Genomic DNA, 27,658 nt, shown 5'->3' on the forward strand with positions numbered 1-27,658 from the left:
CTACAACTTGAAGCCAGTGGTTCCTGGCTAGAGGGTCTTGCCCTCTGCTCGGGGCCAGACTGATGCTACATTTGGGGTCAGGAAGGAATCTTCCCCCACGTTCAGGCTGGTATGGACTGGGGGAGCCGGGGGTGGGGGGGCATGGCCCTCTACCCAGCATCTCTGGAGTGGACATTAACCTTTTATAGAAGCAGGGAGTTGGTGGCCATGGTCCCCCTGCTTCACCGGTGGCAGGTCAGGGTGTGCCATCTGCTGCATCGGGGTGACCAGTTTTGCGAAAAGATTAGAGACTGGAGAGCAGGATGGTCTGGACAGAGCTGATCCTGCCTCGGGCAGAATTAGTTCTCAACATTTTATGTACACAGACCCATTTGCAAACATCGATGGCCAGCCCCGACCCAGTGCACCTCACTCCCAGCCCCCAGCGTGTGGGGCAGGGAGCTGTGTAGGGAGCAGGGCCCCTACACCACCAGCCCCTTGCAGGCTGCAACTCTCCCCGCCTGCAAGGGAAAAGCCAGGTCCCCACAATTTTTCTCCTTTAAAGGAGAATGCATCCATTTTCAAAGCGTGTTCATCCATTTCTCCAGGTTGTAGCCATACGGGTCCAGAAGAAAAGGCGATCGGGATCTCTTTCCTTTATCACGGGAATTTATTTTTTTTTTATTTTATTTTACTGTTTTGCAAAAAAATCTTGTTGGCCTCAAAAGATATCGTCGCTACAACGAGTCCTGATAGCCTCGATCCATTTCCCTCCCCCCTCCCCAAGCTGTGTAATCTATTCTTGTGACCCACTTTCGGGTCGCAACAACCTCCAGGTCGAAAAGTCCCGGGCGAAGTGACCTCCGCAAGCCCCCGGAACGGGGCCGCGGGGCCACACGGGATTCGGGACAGGACGGACCGCCCGTCCCTGCTCCGCCCTTGAGCGCCGCGGGGCGGAAGTGGGGGAGGGAGGAGGAGGTGGAGCGCTGCGGGGCGGAAGTGGGAAAGGAGAAGGAGAAGCAGGGGGCGGCCATGTCGATACTGCCGGACGAGTCGCGGTCGCTGCTGCCGCCGAACATCGTGAACCGCAACTCGTTGGTGCTGGGCGGCATAGGCTGGGCCGCGGTCGTGCTCAGCAACCTCGGCTATCGCCGCCCCCCACTGGGCTCCGGTGAGGGCCCGGCCTCGGCCTCCCCCCTCCCCCCCTTGCCCCGGGCCCGGGTCGCAGCGTAACGTGTGTACTTGTGCGCGTGTCCGCAGGGAGAGCGCTCTAGACACACATTCACAGACACCTGTTTACAGAGAGATACCTATAGATGTGTATAGGGCAGGGGTGGGCAGTTATTTCGGGCGATATGTACGGTATAGGGATTTCTATCAAATCTATACATGATAATATCTGTATTTCTGTAAAACCATACATATGTGTGTGTGTATCTACCTGCCTCTTTAGATCCATGGATATCTGTGAGTGTGTGTACAGGTGTACACGCACGCAAAAGTACACATACATTTATCTAGCTATGTATCTAAATAGGTAGCTATACAGCTAGGCCGATATCTATAGAGAGAGATGGATAGGTATAGAGAGAGATCTGGATCTGCATCCAGGCACGCTCGTACAGGAGACAGAGAGAGCGTGTGTGGTTTCGTGAGCCCACGTTCAGTTCGTGAGACGTCTGAAGTCCCAGAGAGGTCAGTAGCCGTGTTCGTCTGAAGTCGGGCAGAAGGCAGGGGAGATGTGTACCTTATGGACTAACTAAATCATGTATAGAGAGATTTTATATAAATGTGTGTGTGTCTGTGTACACCCAGAGAGGGAGCACACAAGAGTGCAAAAGTTTGCACAGATGCAAGTGCACTTTATCAAAAGCCTGAAGTCAGACTCAATCCGATCTACAAGGAGCACACGCTTTTGTGACCTTGAGTTTGCTTCATCCGATGCTGTGAACTTGGGTTCACAAAAGCTTGTGGTGGATGGATGGATAGATAGAGTGCGTGTATGTGGGCGTGTGTGCATGTATAAACTGATTTAGTTAGTCTATAAGGTGTGTATCTCACCTGTATTCTGCCTCAACAGCCAGATTGTGGGCAATACCAATCACATTTCCAGCACTGTGTGTGACAGAAGGGACCGGGTAGCTTATTGCCTGCTCGCACGTCTCACAACTGCCCATTGGGAAAGGAAAGAAAGATCTTCATGGTGACTTCCAGGTTTGTTGTGGGGTCATTCTAGCTGCCTGGGACAATTTCTTTCTCTCTGGGTTTTCTCTCCATGTCCCAGGTGTCCATCGCCAGATCCTTGGTCTATCGATAGGCTGGTTTATTGGCTATTATGCAACCAGACGAGAAAACTACTACTACGCTTGCCGGGACAGAGCTCTGTTCCAATACATAAAGCATCATCCAGAGGACTTTCAGCTGAAAGGTGCAGTGAGTCGTTGCCTTAAAAAAGACCTTAACATCTTGTAGCACAGTAGTTAATATGGAAGAAATATCGGGAGAATAGAGTCAAAACCCACTCTTCCATGCAAAGCCCCACTGGTAGCCTGCTGGCTGTTGGGTAGGCAGTGTCTGTGATGGATTTGCAATGTGAAATGTGGTTGTGGTCAGGAAGGTTAGAATAAAGAAGGGACCTTTTTCACTTATCAGATCTGCTGCCTTAGTGGCTTTCCCTCATGCCTTGTTGACAGGATGAGTTGGGTCAGGCATGGAGCCGTCGTGGCTGTGAAGGAGCAAGCTGAGGTGGAGATGCAGAATCAGGTGGTCTTGTGCGTTCCACTAGGGCAGCAATCCTGAACCTTTGCAGGGCCCTGGCAGCCCATCATCAAGTTGCAGCAGGGAGGTTTAGGTTGGATATTAGGAAAGACTTTCTCACTAGGAGGGTGGAGAAGCACTGGAACAAGTTACCCAGAGAAGTGTTTTTCCATCCTTTCAGGTTTTTAAGGCCCACTTGGCAAAGCCCTGGCTGGGATGATCTATTTGAGAAAGGTCCTGCTTTGGGCAGGGGGGTTGGACTAGGTGTGACCTCCTGAGGTCCCTTCCAACCCTTATTTACTATGATTATCTCTCTGCTGCTATGAATGTGGTGGCCTCCCTGGCTGAGACCCACTGCTGGTGCTGCTTTCACTCACCCCAGTGCTGCTCAGCCAGGTGCTCATGCTGCCTCCAGGTGGAACTGCCCTGTGTACCTGCTTCATCACCTGCCCAGGAAAAGCTGTGCCATGTGCATCTCCCCCTGCACTGGGGCTCTGATCTGACTGGGGCTTTGTGCAGCCCTTAGTGGTCTGGCATCCCCTCAACTCCTCCTGGAAACAAGGGGATGGGACAGTTCCACCCATGCCTGTGTCCGGAAGGAGGGTAGGGGACACTGGACCAGGAAGTGTTGCACGGCACAAGGCAGCTTTGCAGTCTGCTTGAGACTGATTAGAGCCCTAATGCAGGGGGAGCAGATCCGAGGCAGGGTGGCTTTACCTGGCTGCTGCCATACCCTTGAGAGGGCCTTGTAGTACCCTGCTTCAAAACTACTGCACTAGTTTCGAAATGCCTCCTCCAGGATGGGGAACCTCTTGTGCCAGGGATTGGCTAAAATAGTAAGAGATGGTCCCTCTTGCAAAGCTTTCAGTATAAGCGTTGGTAGGTTATCCAGTGTACATTGGGAGTATGTCATCCCTAGCGTTTTCTGGGATTAAGCATGCCATATGATGGATTCTGCCACTTCTTTGGGGAGACTGTTTCATAACTCTATAAGTTTTGCCAGATTGTTATCAACTCACTTGAGCCCAGGAGAACTGTTGGAGACACTCAGAGGGCTAGCAGTGCTGGTATAGTGGAGATGTAGAGCCCATCTGGCTTTTCAGGCCTACTCCAATGGCATCTTTATCTTTGATTTTGTTCTGAAATTACTAAATGAGCGTGGGATCCCACAATGTCATTCCTGCAGGGTTCCACTTCACCTCAGCCATTTCCAAGAGCCACTGTCCTGCAATGCTTGAATTCAGTCATCCTACCTGATTACTGTTAATTCTTGACTGCCTGGTTAATCTGTTCATAGATTCATAGATGTTAGGGTCGGAAGGGACCTCAATAGATCATCGAGTCCGACCCCCTGCATAGGCAGGAAAGAGTGCTGGATCTAGATGACCCCAGCTAGATGCCTGTCTAACCTCCTCTTGAAGACCCCCAGGGTAGGGGAGAGCACCACCTCCCTTGGGAGCCCGTTCCAGACCCTGGCCACTCGAACTGTGAAGAAGTTCTTCCTAATGTCCAATCTAAATCTGCTCTCTGCTAGCTTGTGGCCATTATTTCTTGTAACCCCCAGGGGCGCCTTGGTGAATAAATACTCACCAATTCCCTTCTGTGCCCCCGTGATGAACTTATAGGCAGCCACAAGGTCACCTCTCAACCTTCTCTTGTGGAGGCTGAAAAGGTCCAGGTTCTCTAGTCTCTCGTCATAGGGCTTGGTCTGCAGGCCCTTAACCATACGAGTGGCCCTTCTCTGGACCCTCTCCAGGTTATCCGCATCCCTCTTGAATTGTGGCGCCCAGAATTGCATGCAGTACTCCAACTGCGGTCTGACCAGCGCCCTATAGAGGGGAAGTATCACCTCCTTGGACCTATTCGTCATGCATCTGCTGATACACGATAAAGTGCCATTGGCTTTTCTGATGGCTCATCACACTGCTGACTTATGTTCATCTTAGAGTCCACTAGGACTCCAAGATCCCTCTCCACTTCTGTTCCACCCAGCAGGTCATTCCCTAGGCTGTAGGTGTGCTGGACATTTTTCCTCCCTAGGTGCAGCACTTTGCATTTCTCCTTGTTGAACTGCATTCTGTTGTTTTCTGCCCACTTGTCCAACCTGTCCAGGTCTGCCTGCAGCTGTTCCCTGCCCTCCGGCGTGTCCACTTCTCCCCATAGCTTTGTGTCATCTGCAAACTTGAACAGAGTACATTTCACTCCCTCGTCCAAGTTGCTGATGAAGACATTAAAGAGTATCGGTCCAAGGACCGAGCCCTGCTGGACCCCACTGCCCACACCCTTCCAGGTCGAAACCGACCCGTCCACCACGACTCTCTGGGTGCGACCCTCTAGCCAACTCGCCACCCACCGGACTGTGTAGTCATCCACGTCACAGCCTCTGAACTTGTTCACCAGTATGGGGTGGGATACCGTATCGAAGGCCTTCCTGAAGTCTAAGTATACGACATCCACCCCTCCTCCTGTGTCCAGGCGTTTTGTAACCTGGTCATAAAAAGAGACTAGATTAGTCAGGCACGATCTGCCCACCACAAACCCGTGCTGGTTTCCCCTCAGCATAATTTGTCCTGCCGGGCTCTCACAAATGTGAGCCTTGATAATTTTTTCAAAGACTTTGCCAAGGATGGAGGTGAGACTGACTGGCCTATAGTTGCCCGGGTCCTCCTTCCTCCCCTTCTTGAAAATGGGGACCACGTTAGCCCTTTTCCAGTCCTCCGGGACTTGGCCCGTGCGCCACGAGCATTCAAATATTCCCGCCAGTGGCTCTGCAATGATGTCAGCCAGTGCCTTCAGCACCCTCGGATGGAGCCCATCCGGGCCTGCTGACTTAAAGGCATCCAGTTCTTCCAAGTGACTCTGCACCATCTCAGGGTCTACGCATGGCAGTCTGGTGCCTTGCTGCTGCCTCTCTACAATCCCAGTGAGAGACTTGTCGTGCCCCTCACTTAGGAACACTGAGGCAAAGAACTCGTTGAGGAGTTCAGCCTTGTCCCCCCTGTCTGTCACCAATTGTTTCTGCCCATTTAGCAGGGGTCCTATTCCTCCCTGGGCCTTCCTTTTACTCCCTATATATCTAAAAAACAATTTCTTGTTGTCCTTTACTTGGGATGCCGTCCTCAGCTCCATGGTAGCTTTGGCCCGCCTAACTGCCTCCCTACAAGCATGAGCAGAGGAGGTATATTCGTCTTTGGTGATCTCTCCTTGTTTCCACTTTTTGTGTGCTCCCCTTTTGGCCCTTAGGCTGCCCTGGATTTCTGCGGTCAGCCAGGGAAGCCTCCTGGCCCCTTTCCCTCTTTTACCCCACGCAGGGATTGTCTCGCTTTGTGCCCAAAGGATCGTTTCCTTAAGGCACAGCCACCCTTCTTGGGCTCCCATCATTTCAAAACTCCTACTCTGCAGTGCATCCTTGACTAATCGCCTGAGTTCATTTAAATCAGCTTTCCTAAAGTCTAGCACTTTCACCCTACTAGGTACCTTACCCACTCGACGTTTTATGGTGAATTCTATTATTAGGTGATCGCTGTCCCCCAGATGACCACCGATCTGTAGGTCCCCTACCATGTCATCCCCCGTTGCCAATACCAGATCCAGTATGGCATTCCCCCTAGTGGGACACCATGTACCTCCTGTGTCAGGTGGAGGTCCTGTACACAGTAGTTGTCTGGGTTTGTGTAACATTTCTGTTGGTGCCATTTCCGTAATACTAATAACTCCAGAAGATGTTGTGAACTCTCCATCCCTGGAGGTTTTTAAGGCCTGGCTAGACAAAGCCTTGGCTGGGTTGGTCCTGCTTTGAGCAGGGGGCTGGACTAAATGTGACCTCCCGAGGTCCTTCCCAACCCTAATTTTGTATGATTCTAATATTGTTGTTCCGCCCCGCCCCCATCCACAGCCCAGAATTGTAGACACTGAAGAGAGGGTAACTTGAGCTGTAACCCAGAGTCTAGTTGATGAAACAGCTTCTGTTGTGATGCTGCATGCCCCAACAGAAAATTTTGTTTCCAAGAATGGAAGCTTAGCTCTTGACTGCTTTTGTTTGTGATGGAGGGCTTCCAGCCAATGGCTGACAGACCTTGAATCTTTCTTTTCCTGGAGAGGAATGGGTGAAGTTCACTCCCTCAAATTTACTTCTTTTAACTTACCCTATTTCTTTTTTAAACCTGCTTCTTACACAGTTTACCTTTCCCTCCCACCTAACCAACCCCCTCTTCTGTTAACCAAGTTCATGGTAATTAGCCAGTCGGGCAGAAGAGAAAACTGCTTCTTTAGAGCTTATTTCATTTCCAGTCTGGATCAGAGGTCAATTGTAGACTGGTCCCTTTTCTCCCTTTGTCCGCTCCCTTTCTTCCAGTAATGGCCTGATTTAAAGCACGTGGAACTCAGGTTAGAAGTGGCAGACATGAGCTGTTCTGCATTTGGGCATGCATCAGCAAGCTGGTTCAGTGACTGTTCAGACACATTAATGTCCAGCTGAAGTAAGCAAAAATAGAAAAGTTGTGACCCTGAAGTAGAATAGAATCTGGCTCACTGATACCTGGAAGAGAGATACTGCAAGCAACTGAATTTGAAAAAAATTGGGGGTGCGCCAATAAAGATTTTTCTTGGTTGTTACCGATAGCCGATTATTAACCAACCATATCAGCCAATGCTAATCCAATAACTAATTTACAGGAATGCAGCCAGGCAGTGTGGAAAGCAGCTCCTTGCAGGAAAGTCTGTGGAAGAGAAGGAGCATGGGGGGGGGCAGCCCCACTCCCTCCCTCAGTGCAGGCCCCCAGAGTGAGGGAGGGAGTGGGGCTCAGGGAGCTGCTCAGCCAGGGCAGTGGAGCAGGATGCAGCTGAGGGTGGCTCGTCCAGGGCATCAGCGCCCCGGTGCTTAAAATTGGCAGCGGGTCACTTGAACTAAAGTTCATTGACTTGTTCCCACTGCTGCCAGGGAGGCAGGGGTTGCATGGCCGGTGTGGGGCTCTCGAGGGAAAGACAGCAGAGCGGAGAGCCCCAAGCTCGCACTAGATAGCCTGCATCTGCCCCTTCATAAATTTGGGGCACACATGACCCCCCCCATGCCTCTCCTAGGGGGTGCACACAGCAGTGGGAGCTGCCCCTCCCTGCTTCCCATCCCGTGCCCCCTCCCCACGCCCCCTCCGTGTTTCCCACCCTGGCCCCGGGTCCCATTCACCACACTGGCTGGGCAGCACCCCCAGCCCCTACCCCACTCCCTTTCTTACCATGGGGGCCTTGATCTGCTCCCCCCCCATGCTGCCCAGCTGCATTCCTGGCCGCATGCATGTGTGCTGGTGCGTGCATGTACATGGCATTTACGAGCCCCGGCCAGAAACCATATTTACCGATGAACTGTACCAGCTACACTGGCCAAAAAAAGCCAGTAGCCAATAATGTTAATTTTCCTGTTATCAGTGTTTATCTGATGTGCAACTGATATATTGGTGCACCTCTAAAAAAAATTAGCAAGGAAGCAAACAAATAGCATTAGGTATAGAATCTGTTCTACTGCCTAAATGGTTGGTTAATAAGGGAAACTAGATTATAATTTGGCCTTTCTAACATCCTAATAACCTCTGTAGAAGTACTGAGATGTATTGATAACACACAACCTCTGTGCTGGAGTCTATTAAACCTCCTTCAAAAATGGAGATGGGAAAAGTTTAGTAAATAAATTGAGGTGCCCCTGGAATAGCACCAAATGCAGCAGTCACTGGGATTGATTAAGAGTCAGGATCCCAATGTTTTCCATGAGCTTTGGGTTCAGTCTGTAGCAAAGGTCTTGATTTATTGGTCACATACAATGCTGAATAAACCTTTCCAACTGCAACAATTGCCTTTTGCAGAAAAGAAAAAGTTGGGTGAAGTTTTGGAGCCCTTCCATCCAGTACGCTGAAGACTCCCCAAGCAACTACTGACTTGTCTTCTGGGGCACGTTCTTCTCGCCATTTCCATGCATATGATTGGAGCAGGCTGTATACGACTAACTGTCCAAATACCCTGGCTTAAAATGCAAGGATCTTGTATTTAAAAAGTATGAATAAAAACTGTTCCCTTCATTAGTAATATTTATTCCTAGGCTTTTCAGTAGTGTTGTTGAATCCATGACAATCCAGAGAACATGCAAGAAGCAAGATTGGTTTGGTTGCATCTTTTTGTATTATAGTTGTGCTGGAAGACTTGTCGAATGCTTCCCCCCCCCCCAATTGTATATTTGGTCTAGTAAAATATATTCACTGCATTTATTTTTGTGGTGCATTTAAATCTCTATGTCACTTATTCCTCTTTAAATCTTAGGATGATTTTGTGTCTTTTGTCAAATTGCTTGATTTAAATATTGTTAAGTTACAACTGTAACAAAATGGTGGAGGTCCATGGCTAGACAGTTAATGAAGAGAAAAACTGCAGGCTCCCTTGCTGTGAGCTACACTTAATTCCCACTTTCTCTTGTCATTAGCCTGCTTTTTTTTAGGGTTCTTGCTGGGGTTGAACCAAAGGCTGTCTTGCTAGGCAGGATTTCTATCATGCTGAGAGAGACCACAAGGCTGATACAACGTCTACACTCAGTTCTTCTTGCCCTCTGTATTCTCCACCTGTCTCTCCTCTGCTGTTATTACTTAGGGCCAGACTCTTCCTACAGGAAGTAGTCTAAATCTGTAGGCATCTAAGTAAACGTTTGGCACGCTTTTAAGGCTGCTGGCCAGGTTGACCCAGGGGTCAGAGACAGGTAGGCAGGTGCTAGAACCCAGGTACCTCCCCTGCTTTTCCCTGTATTGGCTACTGCAGCGGTTCCCAATCTTCAGGTCACAGCAATAAAAAACGGGGTTGTGTATTCCCAGGGAGGGAGGCATGGGGGGAGACACGTGCCCTCCAGATTTGTGTGCGAGGTGGCAGATGCGGGCTGCCCACCCGCCAAGGCCTCCACAGTAGAGTGGGATGGGGAGGCTCTGTGCTGCTGCTGGGAGCCCCCGCTGGCTACGCTGCCATGGCAAAGTGCCCCCTGCCCGCCTGGCAGCAGCGGGGGGCACAAGTCCATGCTGCTGCCATTGCTGCCAGGTGGGCAGGGGGCACCTTTGTCATGGCAGCTTGGCCAGTGTGAGGCCCTGGCAGCGACGCCAAGCCTTCCCACCCCATCCTGTGCCAAGTCCCACCTGCTGGGCCACAGGGGCCCTGAGGGGAGGGCAGCAGGGTGGGGAGCCCTGAGCCCACCGCCTCCCCACCACCACGGGCTCCACTCTGGCCCTGCTGCCCATGGGGAAAGGGGCAGGGGATGGAGCAAGGCTCTGGCCAGCTGGGGCTCAGGTGCTGCTGGGTGGTGGGCAGGGGGCTCTAGACCCTGGCGCTGGTCCTACAGCCCTGGCAGCTGCCCCCCCTGCAGGCTTCAGATCATGAGTGAGGGGCACCAGCAGGGCTGGTGGAGTGGGGGGCTGTAGGTGGGGAGTGAAGGGCACCTGGCGGGGTAGGGGGCTGTGGGTTGGGAGTGAGGAGTCACGCTGAGGTAACGTTTGGGAAGCACTGGCCTACTGCCAAAGCCCCGTGTCCAGGGTCTGGATCAAATGAATCCATGGCCCAGATCTGATAGGCAGGCCCTGATCTAAGTTAGGCAAGGTTCTTTGGATATCTTTTATTAGACCACATCTACCCTGTGGCCTTTTTTGTCCCCTGTTTTTCTTCGTCCTCCCCTGCTTTACCTTTTTTGGTTTTTCTCATTTCTACCCTTTTATATTTTCACTGACACCCTGTCACTTTTTTAGCTTCTCCCATTCCTGCTTTCCTGATCTCCAGTTATTCCCCTTTTCACAGGCAGCCTCTTTTCCACCTTGGATTTTATCACTGTTGTCTCCTGACCTTTTTGTTTTCTTCCCCCTCCACTCCCCTGCTTTGCCATTTGTCTTGCTTATCTCTACCTAGTTACATGTTCACTGACATCCCTCCACACTTGTAGCTTTTCTCATTCCTGGGTGTCGTGGACCAGCAGAGATTCCCTATGCCCCACGAAGGGTGACTGTGTCTGAAAGCTTTCTAAGAGCTTTTTTCCAACTACTTAACTGATCTAATAAAAGATATCGCGTCTACTCAAAGAACCTCGCCCACCAGTGTCTTTGGACCAACACGGCTACAACCAAAAACTCAGTAACGTCAATGCTCTAAGTTGGGTTTTTACCAAAGGCACCGAGCATCAGCATCTCTTCTCCGCTCCGCTGGGATCTCGGGTTCTGTGGTGCTCGCAGCCCGATGTGAGCACTGAATACCTGATTTTTACATTTAAAGGGGAACTTGTTGACTGTGGGTGCATCTGTCCCTCAGACTGGCTGATCACTGCAGTGCTGAGCTGTGGCACTAGACAGATGCCTGAAAATTGTCTTGAAACAAAAAATCCTTGATACAAAAAAATCAGTGGACTAAATAGAGACATTGGATTTATGACACGTTATCACCTCTCTAATACCTGACTCCCCAGGTACCTTTCCACTATTTACTGGCTACATTTATTCCCCTTCCTCCCTCCCCACCCCAGCCTCTCTCTCACCCACTGACTCCTCAATTTACATCTTTGCTGACTGCCTTTCTTGCATGCAGCCCAGCCTCAGGCTTCTTTACTATTCATTCCATCCAGGAAGAGCACACACCAGCTGCAGATGCTTCCTTAGTCTGACAAAGGGTATTTATACCCAAAAGCTTGCTATGAAGAACTTTGCCAAATATTTGAGTTGATTGGGTATCAGATTTACCCAAATAACCTTGTCTGAAAACTGTCTAACACTTAACTCATGAATCCTCTTTATCCTCTTTGTGTGAACTGTTGCATCCTCCCTGCTGCTGTTGATGGTGAAAGGAGTTGGGCCAACAGCTTAATTCAATGATTCTCAACTAGGGTGCCATGCAATCCTTAGGGTGCTACACAATATTAGCAGTGCTAGGCCTGCAAACACTTGCATGTGACTTGTAAGATAAACCTAGAGATCTCAAATGGGAATCCACGGTGTCAAAATCATCTTGGCCTGCTGTGGGTTTCCCGAGTTCTTTGCAACAGAAGAATCACTCTAGTATTTTCTGTAGTCAAAAAACAAGTGAAACTAAGAGCTGGTACTTCCCAAAGGGATCTAAAAAGTTTGAGAACCACTGGCTTAATGTATCACTTTGGGTCATGCCTTTAAACACATGCTGCCCCTCCTTTAGTTCAAACCTGTTTCATAGTTTTTAGGGCCTGAAGCATGTACACCTTTTGCTGCTGTCACCATTAGATTTTTCTTTTTCCATCATGCAGCTGCTTCATAACAGTTTCCCAAATGTGCTCCTAATAAATTGCATCTGGTCCAGATTGCTCCCATGCTTTTGAATCCCGGAGTGATACCATTTTCTCATAGGCACAGCCTTTGCTTGCTGCAGCATCAGAAAGTAATTCCTAGAGCATCTCTTGCCTAAATGAGCTCTCACAATTTGATTGATACTTAGTTAACAAGCCTCTCTTCCTACCAGACAACTCTCTAGGGCTGTATTTCCCAATCTCTAGAGCAGACTCTTGACTCATTTTCTTTACCTGACTCAGTCAGGTCAGCTCCATCTCTGCTTCTGCTTATTAATGGCTTCTCACTAGACATGCAGAAAGTATAATGGCTTTCAAACTTGCTCTGATCTCTCAATGCATCTTAAGGAAGATCATTTGGATAATAAATATATTGGGAATTAAAAATAAGGCTCTTGTAAGATAACTACCTTGCAGTCCCAAGCCCTTTTGTGTAACCTTCACCTGTATGGCCTTTACGGGAGCAGCGAAAACCCATTCCTAGAGGTGTGTCACTATTGCTTGTTTCTGTGTATACCCCAACTGCTTGGCTCTAAGGTACAAGCTGCAATAATTTGGGTATGTTTTAAAGCAATCCCAAGGGAAAATAACAAATGGTGAAATCAACGGTGCTTGCTTGAGCTTTGTTTGGGACAGCTTGAGTGATTCTTAACCATTACTTTTATTCCCCTCCTTTATTTTCCTCACTGTCTGTTGTGGTGTGTGTCAGGCAAATGCAAACGCCAGCTAGAGCTGCTGATGTTTTCCTGAACAAATACCCTCCAGGCCAGTGGTTCCAGGCCAGGGGTGCCCAAGCCCCAGCCCATGGGCTAGATGTGGCCCATGGAGCTGTGTGATCTGGCCCATGGGGCTCCCAACAGCTCTGGAAATTTAGCAGAGGAGGAACAGTGGCAATTACCAGTGCTGCTGCTCCTCTGCTGCCCAATTTCCAAGCCCCACAGGCCAGATCCCATGGCCCCATGTTCTGAATCTGGTTGGCATACGTGGAGCCAAGGCAGTGGACCTGATCCAACATGTAGGCTGGGGCTGAAGTGGTGGCCCTAATCTGCCACATGTAGGGCCAGGGCACTGGGTGAGGCTGCAGAGTTGAGGCAGCAGACCTGAACAAGGTGCACAATCCAACCGGTGCCAGATCAGGCCCACAGACTGACCCAGCACCACTCCTCCAGCCCACGGGGCCCAAACTGTTCTAAACCCCTTTAATCGTGCAGCCTGCCCCCTCCTCAGCCCACACGCAGTGCTGCAGCCCACCTCCTGCATGGGCCAGTAGCCAGGTATGCCAGACACCTGCAGCACCTCTGGACTAGAAGCAGTGTAGCCATGTTTGTGTGGCACTGTCCCCAAACGGATTAGTGCTGCCTCTCAGCAAAGCTAATTTGGTTTCCGATTCCATCCCCTTCAGCCCTAGTATCTACCTTTGCAACCCAGCAGTGGTCCTGCAAGGCTTGCTGGTTGCAAAGTGCTGCTCCAGTACAAATGTCATTAATGCTCTAGAGCAGGGGCGTCAAACTCAGCTGGGGCCCCAGGTTGGATCTGATTCAGCTTGAGGCATGAGGGCTACCACAGGGACTGCTGCACGTGTGGCGGCGAGGGGCCTAGGGGGTATCAAGTCCAAGGGCAGCAGTGGCAAGCCAAGTTTGCTACTGATGGCCATGCCCCCAGCATCTGGTGGCTCGCTGGTAGCCCAGTGAGCTGGAGAGAGGCTCTGCAGGCCAAATCTGGCCCACAGGCTGAATGTTTGACACCCCTGCTCTAGGGTAGTGGTTCTCAACCCTTTCTAGGCCCCGTCCTACCCCCCTCCTCATAAAATGTCAGCTCTTCACTTTCACTCATTTTTTTGACTGTGGAAAATAGAGCAATCCTGTTGCAAAGAACTGAAGGAGGCTGCAACAAGGCAGTATGGTTTTTACACTGTGGGTGCCTACTGTAAATCTTTGGGTTTATCTTGTAAGTTACAGGTAGGTGTTTGCACACCGAATTGTGCTAATAACACAGAGTACCCTTAAAAGGATCCCATGCCACCCTGATTGAGACTCACTGCTCTAGAGAGCAGAAGGTTGCTTTGATGTTGTTCAAGACTTTGCTTTACTTGCTTGCATGTACTTGTAAGAAACCAAATGAAACTCAAAAGATGACGTTTGTGTTGGTGGACTAACGAATCCACAAGTGAAAGTTTTTCAAAGTATGGCTGCAGCTAGGGAAAGTGTCATCCAACCGAGTCAGAACAAACCATTTGTCTCAGCAGACATCACAGTGTGGAAGAACCCTATTTATTTTGGCTATTGCAGCACAGCATACGGTTAGCAGAAGGTCAGGATCTCAGTGGTCCATCAAATAACTTCAGCGGCAGTAGTTGCAGTAAGGCGCTGGCGGTACACAGTCTCTGGGTGGCGGGCTGCCCCTATGGGATTCATCATAAGAGAGTTGGGAACTTTGAAATGTTCTTGTTAGTGCACAGAGATGTAAATATCCTGAGCTTGGCACTAGGTCTGTTATTCCAAATGGCCAGTGGGAGGCTATTTCGTGGCAACAGTGTTTAAAACAGGTGATACTATCATCATCATCATCATCATTACTACTACTACTATATCTTTGCTCTATTAAACACCTTCAAACTTCAGTACAAAAAGAATAGGAGACTGGTTTGCCTTCTGAGCGTAATATTATTATTAACTCTCTATATTGTGGCAGTGCCTAGTGTAACAGTCCCCCAAGCATCACTCATGGGTGATACTTTATTTGCAAGACCCTCCAATGTTGCTTAATGCCATGGGCAATTTTGCTTTCCAGTTTCTTCAGGCTGACAGCAAAGTCTGACATCGGCCACAGGGTGTTATTCAGTGCTGTTGTTTGTAGACCAGGGAGGTTTGGGACTGCTGATCTACAGCCACAATAAGAGTTAGGAGCCCTACTGTGCTGTGTGCAAACGCCCAAAATTTTGTTCTGCTTCCACAAGCTTCTATAAGAAATAACAAGCGATCTTGGAACAATTCAACTGCTTAACTTCAAATTGTTGTGATGCCTGTGTTTTTCTCATTTTAGTATGAAAATTAATGGAGTATCATTACACAGCAGCTTTCAACCTGGATGACTCCAAACTACAGTACACATGGCACATGCATATAGTAAAGTAGCCAACAGGATCCAACGCAAGCCTTGCCTCCACAGACCCTTGCCTTAGCCAAATCCCTAGTCTTACTAAAGAGATGGGATCTCCAGTGTCTGCACACAGCAGCAAAGAGGGCTAGATTTTAAGGTCTTATCTAAAAGCTGGAGCTAACAATATTGGAGACATTTGAGTCATTGTGAATGTCGCTGCCGTGCACTGAAGCGAGGGGTTCAAGGCCTTAGGAGGCCCGGCAGGCGGGTACTTGTGACGCTTGGAGTGGAATTAATTAGGCGGACACTTATCAGTTGCAAAGCAAGATTGTTTACTTACGCCGCCAAGGTGGTGAATGACGGAGGTCAGATACTTGGTTAGTTACAGCTTAGGGTTCATTAGGTCGGTCTGCATAAGCGTTCGGGCAGAAATAGTCGGGGCGGCAGTCGTTGATTTACATCTGAGATTGGGTCAAGACGGGGAACTTAGACAAGTGATCAAATTGTCTAATTACTCTGACACGTATGTTCAGAGGAATCCAAGGTGTGTATGGAGGACTCCGACTTTACGGAAGTAAAAACGGGTTTTATTTGTGTAATAGCCAATTGGTTTTTGCCACGTCATAAATTTAATTAGAATCGCCAATTATATAGCGGTTTTCGCTAGGGTGTTATTTTAGGGCTACTCCCTGTATTACTCTGACCAGTTATAATGATTTATGTAAAGCACAGAAGGTTAAAGTTTCATTTCTGTTAGTGGCGCAGCTATAAATCTCTTGTTGCCATGCACAGCGGAGAAGGCTGTTACGACCATTTTGTTAACCCTTAGTTAACCTAGTGCAAAATAAAACTGCTTTAAATAATATCTCTTGCTTGTGGCATGGGCACTGCTTAATTGGGTTATGACAGTGAAGTGAACCCCTTTTTAAAAAGATCTTCAAAGAGGGAAGTGAAAAAAATCAAGTAAAATGCATACAGCACAAGTTGTCTATCATGGAAAGAAAGGCTGAGACTTTCCCTCCAGGATTTGAGCCAAGGGTGCCTAACAGCTTTGGGTGATAACACAAATAGCAGTTAAATGAGGCTGATAATCACTTGGATTTTGGGGGAAAGAAGAGGGGTGATATGTGGCCCTGCTCTATTGAAGTCTCATTTCTAAGGATGTGTGCACATTTACTAAGTCAACTTAAAATAAGGCAATTTAACTAAGACAACTTAAGCCACATCAGAGCATACATAGGTATAGCTCATTGACATGGTAGTAGCCATCTTGTGAGCTAAGTTGATTTAACTAATGCAACTCAAGATAACACACCTCAAAGGTATATTATCTTGCACCGCATTTAAGTCAACTCTGTTCCATGTTTGTATGTACTCTCTGACAGTTAAGTTGACTTTAAAAAGGTTAACCATCAGAAAAATAGTACATGTGTACACACCCCATGATGCCATCTCGCTGAGGTCTTACCTTTGAAGGTAATGGCGGGCATTTCACCAGGTAAGCATGGTATCATTCTGGTTGATCTCTCCAATAATATCATTGTACTTTCTGGTCAGTGCATTGGCTTTCCTGGTCAGGGTCATCAGAACATGGTACAAGCCTGTAAAATGATGGTAAAACAGCTCTTCGAGATTGGCATCCCCTCTGTTCTCTTTTTTTTCCTCTTTGTTGGTGACAGGGAGTTTGCATTTCTCTCTGGGGACTTGGGCACCCTCCACAGCGAGTTTGATTGATTTCAGCTGGAGGTAGTGCTCATACAAGTCTTTTTCACCAAAATCAGCAGTGGCTGTCTCATCCTGTTCCACAAAAACACCTCTCAGGAGACTGGGGAACAAGACCAATTGTTCCATTTTTTGGACAGCAGAGAAGTACTCTTCCATGGCCATAACCAGATGGTTCTTCTGCCACCAGATCTAAACTAAAGACTGTTCACTAAGTGCAAGTGCTGAAGCCTTGCACCTTGCTTGGTGCTAAGGTGGGAGAGAATAAGCACAGCAAGCGTGCAGCCTTTGAAAGTGAAAAAGAGGTGGTGCTGTCATCTCCAGACACTCCTCTATATGTAGCTAATCAAAATGCTGAGCAGCAGGAGGTCAGAGTCTGCTTAATCACTGTTTGGCACCATGATGAGTGTCACCCAAAATGATCCCTAACTTGACCACAAACTGAGACATTCAGCGGTCACCTTATCTTTCAGTGCAGAGATAAGAAAGGGTTTGCAAGAGTAGCGGCTGCATGGAAATCTAGTGTGCAGCCGATTGCAACAGATCTTCCAGACAAAATAGGGAGAATTGGGATCTGGAATCCTGCCTCCCCACACAGAGCCTGAGAAGAGCAATGCTTCCCCAACTTGACTCTAACTGCAAAGCTGTCACACAGTTATGCCATTGCTGGCACTGAGTTCCCTGTAAGCCCTTATTGCAGAACTCAACAAACACACATTTCCCAAATGACCAGCAGACTAAATGCAATGTATTAAGCCCAGATACAGAGAGAAAGAGCAGTAGTTTGTCTGGAGAACAAAGGGGAGGTGGCAAAAAGGAGGGGAGAGAATAAGAAAAACCTGTCTGAAAAAGCTCAGGGCTAAATCCCTCAAGTTTAGGTGCCATCCAGTGTCTGTTAGGCCCCCTGCCAGCTAGTGGACTACACAGCCCTGAGCTAGGTGCTCAAGCTCTCTGCACGATGCATAAGCAGAGTTATCCCAGACTCATACAGAAGTTGGGCTGGAAGGGACATGCAGAGGCATCCACTGCTCAAGGCAGCATCATTCCTATCCTAACCATCCCATGCAGGTGCTTGTCTACTTAGGTCACGCTGAAGCACTGCCTGGTACAAGCATTGATGAGCACGTGTTCTATTCTTTTGCTAAGTCATGGACCAATGCAGTCCTCACTAGAGCTAAGACTGGACCATGACTTGCTTGTGCAAGTTTCAGCTGAAATACATATACACAAGGCTGAAACAAGGTAATATGAAATGATACAAGATAGGGGGGGCTGCCAGGAAGGGGAGCCAAGTGCATCGAGCATGGGACAACGCAATACTTTTATGATGAAGAAACAGGAACACGTGGATAAGGATGCACAACAGGGACATGGCAGCCTGAGGTAACCAAGAGCTTGTGACGTGGTTTCTTTTAGTCAACATGGTTTTGCTTAGTAATGTGGGTTAATCTGTAGAAAAGAGGAGCTGGGACACCTGGAATCTTGTACTGGCCTGGGGGAAGGTCACAGGTAAGCACAGGTAAGCCTCGTCACAGGTAAGCACAGGCTAATGCAGGGACGGGCAATTATTTCAGGCAAAGGGCCTCTTACTGAGTTTTGGCAATGCATCGAGGGCCGCATGACAGGCAGTTCAGGGCAGATAAATGTTAATTTTCTAAATTTTTTAGGGTCCCCACAGGCCAGATAGAATGGCCTGGTGGGCCGCATTCAGCCCACAGGCCTCATTTTGCCCACCTCTGGGCTAACGGGAGGGAGAGCACCGTGTTCAGAAGACAATGAACCTCCGAGTCTTCACCGCTGAGTCCTGTGGTCTTTCTTCGTATATGCCATGGTCTTCGTACACTAGAGTCAGAGATGAGCAGACACCAATAAATATAGATACAAAAGTCTAGTTCTACTCTTAAAATGACACAGCCAACCCTGTTGCACAACTACAAGGCATGTTGCCCAAAACACCAAGGGCACCCTGACCTGCCACAAGAAACCAGGAGGACGACATTGTCAATCCCGGCTGCTGCAAAGGCAGGCAGCAGTTGTTAAAATATATTCGCTTAATTCAAGGAAGAAGGCCACATCTGCCCCGCAACTGTACAGAGGAAGGCAAAACCCCCAATGTCCGTGCCGATGGGACCGTGGGGGTAGGATTCCTTCCCGATGCGAGAAGTGGTTGGTCTGACCCTGAGCAGAGCCTCCAGGCTTCAAACACAGCAAGAGGACCGGCACACCTAGTCACAAGCCTAGTCCCTAGTGGTGGTTGCAGCCAACACCCTATGCTTTGAGGAAGGCGAAACAAAATCCTAGGGTAATTGAGAATGGGATTCAAAGCAGCCAGTATGCTGCCGCTGCAGCATGCTGAGAAGAGGACTGTTGCCTCGCAAATCTGTTCAGGGCTTACAGCCAGGATCCTTCTCCCTAGAGCTCCCTAGTGTCTAAGCCAGATTTGCCCTTCCTGTGGGGCTCTGGGGGGAGAGAGATGATCTATCATAGCCCAGGGACTTAGGCACTCACATAGGAGATGGGGAACGAGTTTACCATTCTGCTTCCACTTGCACTAGGGACTTGAACCTGGGTTTTCCCCTTCTGATAGCCTGCAGACCAGTGGGTATTTTGGGGGCGAGTTACTCTAGATCTCTCCAGTTGAACTTATTGCATTTTCCAGAAATGATGCGCAGCACTGTCTGCAACATGCATTTAACTCACAGCAACATGTTCCTTTGTCCATAGCCTCAATTTCCCCAACTTTGAAATGGACATAACACCACCTGACTGGGGTTTTATGAAGTTTTTATAGGACCCTCTTGTTCCCCCTTTTGACACAGGTGTTTCATCAGGACTTAGCCACCATGGGTCAGTCCAGTTAGGAGGGGAGCTGTGATCAGGTATCTTTGGTACAACTCTGTTTGCTTACACGAAGGTACAAAGTCCTGTTTCCTAGAACACACGAGCCGCCAGTCAGTTCCTCTGCTTACAGTAACAAACCTTTCACTTTTCCCCCTCGAACACCTCTGCCCAGCAGTTATATGTGATCTACCAGAAGGTGGCTTCAAACCATCAGCGCTGGGGGTTATGGGCCTAGCATACTTCCACAGACCATCTCAGCTCCTGAGCAGCCTTTGGTTTGGGTGCAAGCATGTGCATTGCAATCACTTGCAGCTCTCTCTAAGCTAAGGGACCTACAAGTCTTATAGAAATTAGCTTTACTTACTGCCTCGATCAGCTAGAAATGGAGACTCTTTTAAAACCCATCCAGAAGGAAGGCAGTAAGTGACTGGGTACACTGCAAATGTTACATGCTGACCTTTCATATCACCACTGCAAAAACAACTCACTTTTTCACTCTCCACACCTCTTTCAACCACCCAGTGTTGAGTGTCTCGAGGTCTCTCCGAATTTTCTGATGAAGAGACTCTGCCCATCCTGTTCCAAGGAGGATCTCGCTCCCGTGACGCGTCCCCGGCCTCAGTTCCTACAGATACATTATCCGTTTCAGGGGACAGCAACACTGAATTCCTGTCTCCTGAAACCTCCTTACATTGTCCATATGGGTAACTCTGGGCTTAACCCTGAAACCCAACTCTATCCCATGCCCCATTCTGTTTATTCAGCAAAAGTATGTGCCTGTTTAGTTGCGGAGTGTAAGGTTTCTGACTAGACCGGGGTGGGCAATACTTGGACTAAAGGACCACTTAGGGAGTTTGAATGAGCTGTTGCTGGTCAGGTCAGCACCTGCCCCCACACCCTGCAACAACTCATCCGAGCTCCTTGAGTGTTAGATTACTAGACTGGTGCAGGGGTGCAAGACAGTGTGGGCAGGTGGGCAGGCAAGGACTCCTGCGGGTAGGGCGGTCTCAGCTGGGTGGAGGAGATGGGGCCACAGGAAGCGGCATCCTGGAGCAGGATGGGTGAGTGGGGCCAGGGCTGGGATCACAGGATGATGACAGTGCAGGGCCAGGGCCCAGGGCAGAGCCACAATCTGCTCCTCACATGGGCCCGCACTGTTACCACCCCACAATCCCAGCCCTGGTCCCCACCCCACCCATCCATCCTGCTCCTGAATGCCTCTCCCCACCCTCCTGCAGCCCTATCCCATCTTCCCAGCTGACACACTCTGCCTGCAGGGGTCCCAAGCCCATAAGTGGTGAGGGGGAATATAATTTAGGGGGGGCTAGGCCCCGCCTGACCCCTGCCTTCCCCTCCTGCATGGCCATTGCAGGGCTGGCACAGGCTGGTGCTGTATGTGGCAGAGAAGCGGCTGCACACCGAGTGATGCCGGGCACTGCAGGACAGCAGCTCCGTGGTGCTGCTCATGTTGCCAGCTGCCATGAAAAGTTTAGTGGGGCTAAGCCCCGTTAGCCCCAGCCTTCTACCGCCTATGCCCAGACCTGTCTTCATGGAGACCCTGCCTGCTCCATCCAGCACCCCCAGCAGTGGATGCAGGGCAGACAGGACCAGGAACAGCTGGGGATGCTGGAAAGTTGAGTCTGGCCACTGTGCCACCCCAGCCCCACTGTGTGCCTGGGGTGGTGGGACCAGCCACATGTGCTATAGCCTGGGCTGCCCCCGTGCCTGGGCCAGGCAGGGCTGGGGACCCACCGTGAGCCAGATGCAATCCTTTGGCAGGCTGGATCTGGCCCACAGGCTGTATTTTGCCCACCCCGACCTAGACTACTGAATCTACATCCTTTTGCTCATTGTGTGGGCTCCTTAGCTCACACCCAGACAGAAGTGCTGGGGTATGATTTCTCCTGTCATCCAGTACAGGTTGAGCAGCTGGTCCCATCCCCTTGGCACTGTTTTACCAAGCAGCCAGCTGAACCTGTTGAACGTTGCCAGTACATCTCAGCAGTATTGGGGCGGGGAGGGGGGGGCAGCACAAATGTTTTAGCTGCTTTGAATATCACAAACCTGAAACACTTCAGATTCAAAACTTCTCCCTTGACTTGTATCTCACGTGGGACTTCAAGTGCAGCGAAGAACACATTGCCTGAAGCTTCTGGTACTGTCAACAGTCTCTTACATAAACCTCAGGCCACCTTGCAAAATAGTCCCGAGCTGCCAGGACGTATTGATTACTGACTGGTCTCTGCTCCAGGCCAAGGCTCAAATCTGTCTATGGCCATATGCTGCCATGGTGTCCTTCTACCCAAAATAATTCTGCCCTGGGACTCTCTCAGTCTTACAGGCCCTCCTTTTCCAATGCAGACATCACATTTTCTGCACAAATTATCCACAAACAACCTTTTTGCACAACCACCAGACACAATACTGCAAAACACCACGAACACCCTAACTTGCAAACAGGCAAAGCAAGGGAGTGCGAGCACCGTTAATGTCCTGCAGCTGAAAGACCTGGGAGTAGTTGTTAAAATAGACCTGAGTGATCCAAGGCAAGCCATGCCCCGCTCTGCAGAGAAAGGCAAACTCCAGGCCAATCTGACCATGGGATGAGTCCTTCCTGATCCCAGCTATGACCCTCAGCAGAGAAGCAAGACCAACTAGCCTGGGGCGTCCAGGTTTTTTAGTCTCAGCAGGAACATTAGCTCACCACAATCTAACTCCCTAGCCTTGGCTGCAGCCAACACCAACTGCTTTTGAGGAAGGCAAACTAAAACTCCTGACACCGGTAGCAACAGAAGGGGGGAAAAAAATCCCTCCTGGCTCTATGTGGCCAACAGCAAAGCCCAGAAGACTGGGAAAACCAAACAGCTCTACTCTGCACCACCACCTGGGGACTGCAAATACAGGTCCACGTCTCACACACCCCAACTGGAGAGACAGCACTTCCCTTTCAGCCATCCTATCCCCTGCAGAAATGTGGATAATTTGTGCAGAAAATGTGATGTCTGCATTGGAAAAGGAGGGCCTGCTCCTTTAATCCTCTTTAAACTTGTCCCAGCTCCTTTAATCTTCTTTCATATAACCATGCCATTTGTGCAACCTGCTTCATTCAACAGCAGCTGAGCCTGGTCCTCTCCTTTTGGCACACACTCTGGTCTGCAGAGCTCCTCTCATTACCTCCAAGCCATGTGAGTGTTGGGGCAGGGGGTCTCCTGGGCCTCCTATGGCAGAATTGGGTACAACCAACAGGGACATATTCATAATCACTAGTTTTTCCCAGTTCCCATATAATATTTTCCTTTAAACTTCAGCTTTTCCTACCATGACCAGAAAGCTGTAAGGTAGCATGGTACTGGGAGGGGGTTTGCCTATTCATCATCCTGTCCTGACTACTTTGACACTGGGGTCCTCTCTTTTAGAAGCTTTCAACTGATCTGGGATGCATTTCTGCTTTCCCACATCCAGGAGATGTACCAGGAACCACTTCTGTTCTGCAAACGATGGGAAGAGGAGACAGCTCTTCCTCCCTGACCACACTCACTCCCTTGGATTGCAGATTCCTTGCTCTCCCACTGAGAACAGCATTTGTAAGAAGTCCCGCTGGAAAACTCCCTGACAAGGTATCAGGATGGTCAAGCTTGCTCCTAGGCCTATGAAGGATGGTGAAATCAGAGCCTGGCGGTTTTTCCACTTGACATGTGGCCTCTCATGTTTCCTGAACCTCCAGAGCCATTGCAAGGTGGCTGGGTCTGTCCTTGCCACAGACTTCCTCCTGCAGAAGTTAAAATGTGCTCTAAAGTTAACCGTTCAGAACAGGTCCTTGTCAGGTGGCACAATCACCTCTCTGAGGACAACTTAGACCTTTGGTCCAATAATCCTTCACCCGAGTCCTTAGGTTTCCATATTGTCCGCAAACCAAACCATAATCATTGACATCTGTGTCCAGTATGAAAGGGGTTTGGAAACCCAGATATGCCTTACCATGACCAGGCATCGTGAGCAGATGGAGTTACTCAACCGACTCATGCCCACTGCAATGGTTTACATTCCTCACCTATTGCATACAAGGATTTTGCAATATGAAGAATTCATAATGAAACCTTCTGTAACTGATGCAGAGTTCAGCCAAACTTTGCATCTCTGTGAGTGTTTGGGGATGTGGTCTGTTGTGACAGCCTTGATTGCGTTGGGTCTGTGGAAATTTTCTCTTTGCTGACTGCAGGTCTCAGGTACTTTACCTCTTTTTGGAACAACTTACACTGCCTTGGGCCCAGTTGCAGGCTGGCAGCCTTCAGCTCCTCCAAGAGCATTTGCAAATGCATCAGGTTTTGTTCACCGGTATATCCCATATAGGCCCAGAGGGTCATGCCACACAAGGCCCTCCCCAGAAGCCTCTCACGTGTGGCAGGTCCATTGCAGAAGCCATCACTTCAACTTGTTACAGGCTTTGTCCTGCTGTGCTATGTACACGAGATAACTTTCAGTGCCAGAGAGTTGAGAATAAGACTCAAGCAGGAATCACCTCTCTTGGATCTTTTTCTGACCAGTAGGAAAGAACTGGTGGATGCTGTCAAGGTGATAGGAAAGTTGGGAAGAAGTGATTGTGTTATGACAGAATTTACGATTCAAAGACAGGGAAGGCAGGAGATCAGCAGAACTGCGATACTGGATTTCAAAAGGGTGGAAATCTAACTCTGGGGAATAGTAGGCAATATAGTTGGGAATAGTAGTAAGGGTAATAGTAGGTAAGGCCCAGGACAGACTGAAGATAAAGGGTTCCAGTAGGGTTGGCCATTTCTAAATAACATAGTACTAGAAGCTCAACAAAAAGCTATTCTGAAAGGATGGAAGCACACGACCAATGGCAGGAGAGCAATGGGGCTGCACAAGCTGCTGCATAGATGCCTCCAAATCCAAAGGAAAACGAAGAGGCAATGGAAGGAAGGGCAAATCACTGTGGAAACAAACCTCACTCTCACCTGCCCCAGACCAGTCCTTGCAGCTCCAGCGGAAGACACTTGCCAGCCTCTGGGGTGGTCATCTTTGCTTTGCAAACAGAGATATGCCTGGAATTAGCAAGGTTCTGAAAAGCACCTTTTTTACAGACAATCAGAGAGGGAAATAAAACAGAAAAAGGCTTTGTCACATAGACGATCAAACTGAACTGTAAGCTGAAGAGACAGAATGCAAGAAAATCAACCAAAAGTGATCTCATCCTGCTTTTCTTACTAGAAAGCAGCACATCCCTCTGACCAGCAGAGTCCCCCCTCACCGCCCCTTTGAAGATTAGAACAGAGATCGGAGAGGGAGTGACGGTCTTGTGAGAAGTGGGCACCCACAGGTGCCTGGATATTTTTATCTTTGATGGATGTTTTGTATTCAGAACACTTTCTCTGTTTGATATACTGCTCTGTGAATGTCCTTTCACAGCATCAGATGAAGTGAGGTTGGGATCACAAAAAGCTTATGCATATCTGATTTAGTTAGTCTATCAGGTGCATCTCAACAATGTTTTATTACATCAGCTCTTTACAAGTTTTCTCTGGCAGTTAATTAAAGGCATGGTAAAACAGGACAAGTTCTCTTGGCTTCTCAGGACAAGTTCTCATAATGGGCCAAATTCTCAGCTGGTGTAAAGTAGCTTGACTCTGATGAGCTGTGCCAATTAACACCAGCTGATGAGTCAGTCCAACATCTATAAATAAAGAAAACTGTTGAGCAATGACTCTCTGGTGGGTTTAAATAGTATCTGTTTGAAGAGAAAAACAGGATTTTTTTTAGTTGTAGGTGCCAAAGGTAAGTAGGGTTGACAAGCCAGTCGATCGACTAATCAAATATTGTCAATTTATTGGTCAATTGACTGCATATTTTTGACTGGTCAAAGATTATAGCAATTTTACAATAAACTAACGCTTTTTGTAGTCTTCTTGACAAAATTATGATTTTTTATTTGTGTTGACATATTTCTTAATGGAATTTTTGTGTGTATTATTTTGACCTATTAGCAATTTTTTTTTCAATTTTTTACCAATGTTTGACCAGTCAATTGCCTGGACTTTATTCGACCATTCAAATACGCAGCTCTAGAAATAAGACATTGTAGTAGGATTCATGGCTCAGGTGCTGCAGCCCAGCTGCAGGTGATTGAAAGGGGATTGCCTGCCTGCCTAGGAGGACTGAGCCAGATGATTGCATGGCCCTGAGGAAGTTAAAAGTTCTCAAGCAAGGGAACAGAGGGGAAAAGGAAAGGCTGAGGAGTTACCACAGAGCTGAGATTACTCTCTCAGGGTCTGGGAAAAGACCCCAGGGTGTGAGTTAACCCTTTATTATTTAGTTATTTGTTTGTACTGTGATTATATTGTTTCCTGTGTGGACAAGTTTGATCCAGGAAAAATAAAACTGTGCTGTAAACAGTGACAACCTCCTACAAACATGTTTTCTGTATTTCTATCCTAGACTCCTGGGAACAGAGACGGAAAAGACCTGATAGTGAAATCACATGCTTCATCTCCCTGAAGAGCAGACTCATCCTCTCAGCCAGCATTTCCCTGTCTTTTGGGGCCCTGGTTCTCCCTTTTTAAGTTTGCTGTACTTGTACCCCTAGGTTTTTGTGTTATGGATGACAAAATCTTATGGCCCTACAACCTCACTGTAACCTCTCTGGGGACCTGAAGGATATAATGGAGTCAGTCAGAGGCATGATATATGAAGAATGCACCCAGGGCTGCCCCCCACACTGGGCAGCAAGCACTGTTGCATACAGTGTGTGCCACTGAGTGCAAGACATTCTGGGAATTATACAGGAGACCCTTGCCATTCACGGGGTATACGTTCCAGAGATCCCCACGAATGGTGAGATCCGCGAATACCGATGGAGCTCCCCATCAGACCCCACAGCTACCCCCTGCTCCCCCCCCATTGTTCGAGGGGCTCTCCCCACAGTGCCTGGGGACTGACCCCTTCCTCCCCGAGTGCTGCCATGGCTGCATCCAGGTGAGAAGATGCCACTGCTAACACCACTTCCCTCCACGTCCCCAGCGCGATTTCTCTGCCCTCCCCTGTAAATATTTGAATCTGCGAATCTGGAGTTCGCGAATAGTGAGGGTTTCCTGTAATTCCTGTAATTCTCTAGACTGGCAGAAGAGGTCATTCTGGGGGGGGTGATTTTCACCCCATTTTTTTGCTGCTGAAGCTCCTGTCCGAAAAGCAAAAATGGGGTCAATTATACCCCCAACAGCAGCAAACTCTACCCTACGATACTATGATGTTCAGAATGCCTTGCACTCCATGACACACACCGCCTGCACTACTGCAGTGTGCAGCCAGAAAAGTGCAAGCAGAGCAGGGAACAGGTGAGGGAGCCCCCACCCCCAAATCCTGCCAGCCTTCTTGCACCTCTCCCCTTGGGCAATGCCCAGGGCACATACCCCCTCCCCTGCTCCACGTTGCACTACTGGAGTCAGTCCTTGTCTACACCACAATGTTGTGTCAGTAACATTTCAAGGGCCTTCACACTCGAGACTCTCTGACATAGCAGAACCCTCTGCTCTGCTGGCAGAGATACTCCAGACCTGCTGAGATGAAGCCATCCCCTGACAGGTGGTTGAGGCATGTGAAAACAACCCCACGCCTGAGGCTGGCTGCTGCAGTCTCTTCAGCCCTTGGTGCCTTCCCAAGGTGAGTGGAGCTATGTGGAGCTGCTGGAAGCGCCCAAGGGTGGCTGCTTGCCAGTGGTGGCGGCTGTCTCCTGCTAGCCATTTTGCACAAGCAGCCTCCTGAGACAAGGTCTTGTCTTTTTTTTTCCTTCCTTTCCCTCTATATTAACCCTTTCCCATTTTCTGCTTCCCCATCCCTTCCTGTGTACTCTCAAGAAATCCACATATCCTGGCTTGAGAAACACTGGGCGTGTCTACACAAGACACTAATGTTGCAGTAAAGTAATTCCACTGC

General features: G+C 49.0%; 1 protein-coding gene and 1 long non-coding RNA gene across 2 annotated transcripts; one reads left to right on the forward strand and one right to left on the reverse strand.

The window, feature by feature from the left end:
* The first annotated feature begins 973 nt into the window (after nt 1-973).
* NDUFC2 (NADH:ubiquinone oxidoreductase subunit C2) lies at nt 974-8,801 on the forward strand. The gene is made up of 3 exons (XM_006272435.4): nt 974-1,150; nt 2,264-2,407; nt 8,589-8,801. Exons 1-3 carry the CDS (start codon nt 1,012-1,014, stop codon nt 8,636-8,638), a joined length of 333 nt encoding a protein of 110 aa, XP_006272497.1. The 5' UTR covers nt 974-1,011; the 3' UTR covers nt 8,639-8,801.
* Nucleotides 8,802-14,300: 5,499 nt separating this feature from the next.
* On the reverse strand, nt 14,301-17,166 carry LOC102568407 (uncharacterized). The gene is made up of 2 exons (XR_001373302.3): nt 16,617-17,166; nt 14,301-14,450 (listed from the first exon to the last, which is right to left on the reverse strand). It is a non-coding gene; the product is annotated as an uncharacterized LOC102568407 (long non-coding RNA).
* Between the last annotated feature and the right edge of the window lie 10,492 nt (nt 17,167-27,658).

Source organism: Alligator mississippiensis, chromosome 1, assembly GCF_030867095.1.
Source record: "Alligator mississippiensis isolate rAllMis1 chromosome 1, rAllMis1, whole genome shotgun sequence".
In the NCBI taxonomy this organism is placed as follows: domain Eukaryota; kingdom Metazoa; phylum Chordata; order Crocodylia; family Alligatoridae; genus Alligator; species Alligator mississippiensis.